Here is a 2,913-nt window from a genome sequence, read left to right as displayed (position 1 = left end):
TCATTTATCATCCACGGTCAACTATCTCTCATAATTACAAATCTTTTTACGTCAATTTCACCTTAATGAATTGTTTATGCAGAGGGTTAGGGGAAGAGGGGGAGAGAGGGAGAAGTAGATAGGTTAACTTGCTATATAATATGGTTGATGAAAATAAGAGAGTGTCTCATGTAAAAACAAGTACTAAAAATAAAAATATTTTCAAACATGCCAACTTCTTAAACAAAAAGAGAGAAAAAAGAAAAAAAGGTTAATAAAATAATAACTAAATAATTTCAATCTGATTATCAATATTATCTGATTCATTACTTTCTTTTACACTAACGGCATTGAGTGAATTTCAATAGTATACAAATCTTTAAGTATGTTGTTGATAGCAGAGGTAATTCCTACCTACTGCACTGGCAACCTCTTTGGATTATTGATAACAGTATTTTTATTTTACCTAGTGTGTGCAATGCATCAGTTTATTTCTTCCCCTATCTTCAGTCTGTCCTACCTACCTTCAGTTTATTTCATCATCCCTATCTATCGTCTTCATCAATCCTACCTGATCTCTGACCATCTACATTTTCACCTCTGCAAGTATCTCACCTTTTCTTCTTTATGTATATATCTGTTTCTGTAACCCACATTGTTATATCAATTAGCTAGTATCAATATTAATTAAAATCAGTAGTCACTTGTAATCACCAATAATATCTACTATTGTAATATATTACCTTTTTTCTTTATAACCAGAGCTCTTTAGGTTAATTTTATTTATAATTCTATGGACAGCCACTGTCTCAATGTAATGGTGCATGCTTTAAAGTTGTAATGGTGAAATGAATGGGACAAATAAAGGTAATTAAAGTGAGTAGGGAATTGATCAACTTTACATAATGGAACAAAAAGTGGCCTGAACACATACCTTTATGGGGATTTTTTTTTTTTAAGATCCTAATTTCATATTTTCATTTTGGAAACATAACCCTAAATGCATCCAGTAAAATGTGTTTGTACAATATATAGAAACACATAGGAACTGATTGAATAGACTTTAAAATACTTGCGTTACAAGAGTCCTTAAAGCGAGTGAAGGCACAGATCTGTGTTTGTCGTATGGTGACTATGCTCCATTGTCTCTGGCACTCCTTCCTGCTGATGACTTGGATGTCCACTTCTCGGAGGACATTTTGGTCACCCGTGTTCTTGGTTAAACCCCAACCTAACCGAAAGATTAGTCTTATTATAGATGATATCAATGTTAACCAGAGACCTGAATTTCATGCAATTGCATTTCTTCACTAGCTTCAAATTCAGTAAAGCCTAGACTGAAATTCGGATCTTGAAAAGTACTTTCTATTGGTATTGGTTTAATACAAATTTAGAAGGAAGATGATCTGGGTGCGGTGAAAAAATAAATAAATAATAATTAAACGAGGTCTCTCTCACCCTAGCAAGGGTCAGAGGTTTTATAATATGTGTAAAGCTTTTATAATATAATATGATAGGTAAGCTGGCAAAAAATCTAATCACATATCTAATATTACAATAGGTAAATGCGATAACTCTAGAGGCATATGTATAAGATTTGATTAGATTTTTATTCAGGGCGATCACCATCTAGGTTATTACACCCTTCATATGTATAAGATATTACATACAGATATAAATAGATATGTAGATAGATTGACAAATAAATACATTGATTATAATATGACTATATATATATTTTATTATTATTATTATTAGGTTATTTAATAAGTATATAAAGGGTAAGATTTTTTAATATAAATAAGTAATTACCCATTTACTTATTTATATTAAAAACATCTAATCTCTTATCTAATACAGTATGTAAATATATGATATTAATGTGGAATTATATGTATAAAATATTACATACATATATATGCTCGACAGTATCCCTGTATGTATTGGAGGAGGGAGCAAAATGTGCCCGAACCAATGGAGGTCAATGCACAGAGATTACGGAGAAGGGTAATCTCTCGAAGGATGAACGGATCCATGACTGAAGCCAGGGAAATGTCCGAGACTTCAGGAATAGAAACTGAAGCAGGGGACTATGAGCGAGAGGATAGCCAGCGAGGCAAGAGGATTTGGAGACGAAAAGGAGAAGCAGCTAGAACACAAGGAGAGTTGTGAGGAGCGTACCCATAGAGGGACTACCGCACGTTGGAGATCAACCATATGAGAGGAGAACACGGCGGCTTGCCTATAATAGAGATTGCAGAAATGAGGTGTCTGGTAGACACCGATAGTTCCAGTACTATTATGTGTCGAGAGGCTGTGGAGAAGTTGTGTAGTGGAGAGAGAGCACACCGGATTCAGGTATGTCAATGTAGGTTAATCACCCTGGTTGGCCTCTGTGAGGTAGAGGGGGAGGCGGATATAGGCTTGAACCATTAGGGATTTAGAAAGGGAATCTTCAAAGTGCATATTGTAAAGACATTGACGAGGGAATATAAAATAATTTTGGGGTGTGACCTGCTAGGGAAGGACAAGGCCTGGATTAAGAATAGCAAAGGAAAATGGAAGATTAAGATAGGAAGTAAAACCTACAAATGCCGTCAACAACAGAGGAACGAAGGTGCACGGATTGGGGCAATCAATCAAGTTGAGGACTGGAGATCGCGACTTAAGAGAGAATACCAGGATATTTTTTTTACAGAAGAGGATATTCTCGGAGCGACCGGAAAGACTGTCCTTGAGATCCCACTGAAGCAGGAGAGGGTAACATATGTAAAGGAAAGGAGATACGCACAGGCAATACGTCACCACATCCGGGAGGAACTCGAAAGTTAAAAACGACAGGGAATCATTATTGATAGTTCATCCCCATACAATAGCCCATTATATGTGGTTAAAAAGAAGAGTGCGCCAGGTGAAACTACTGAAAAGTACAGA

General features: G+C 35.7%; 1 protein-coding gene across 1 annotated transcript in view; it reads right to left on the bottom strand.

The window, feature by feature from the left end:
- LOC106681443 (venom serine protease) overlaps positions 1-2,913 on the bottom strand; it is a 47,167-nt gene that overhangs the window by 21,847 nt on the left and 22,407 nt on the right. The window contains exon 5 of the mRNA XM_067048946.1: positions 1,052-1,210. Coding sequence (XP_066905047.1) covers positions 1,052-1,210 — 159 coding nt within the window. The remainder of the gene's footprint in view (positions 1-1,051; positions 1,211-2,913) is intronic.

The sequence above is a fragment of the Halyomorpha halys genome, unplaced genomic scaffold, assembly GCF_000696795.3.
Source record: "Halyomorpha halys isolate HHAL.00 unplaced genomic scaffold, Hhal_1.1 Scaffold338.1, whole genome shotgun sequence".
NCBI lineage: Eukaryota > Metazoa > Arthropoda > Insecta > Hemiptera > Pentatomidae > Halyomorpha > Halyomorpha halys.
Note: the sequence above shows the minus strand (reverse complement) of the source record. Positions and strands in the feature narration are given on the sequence as shown.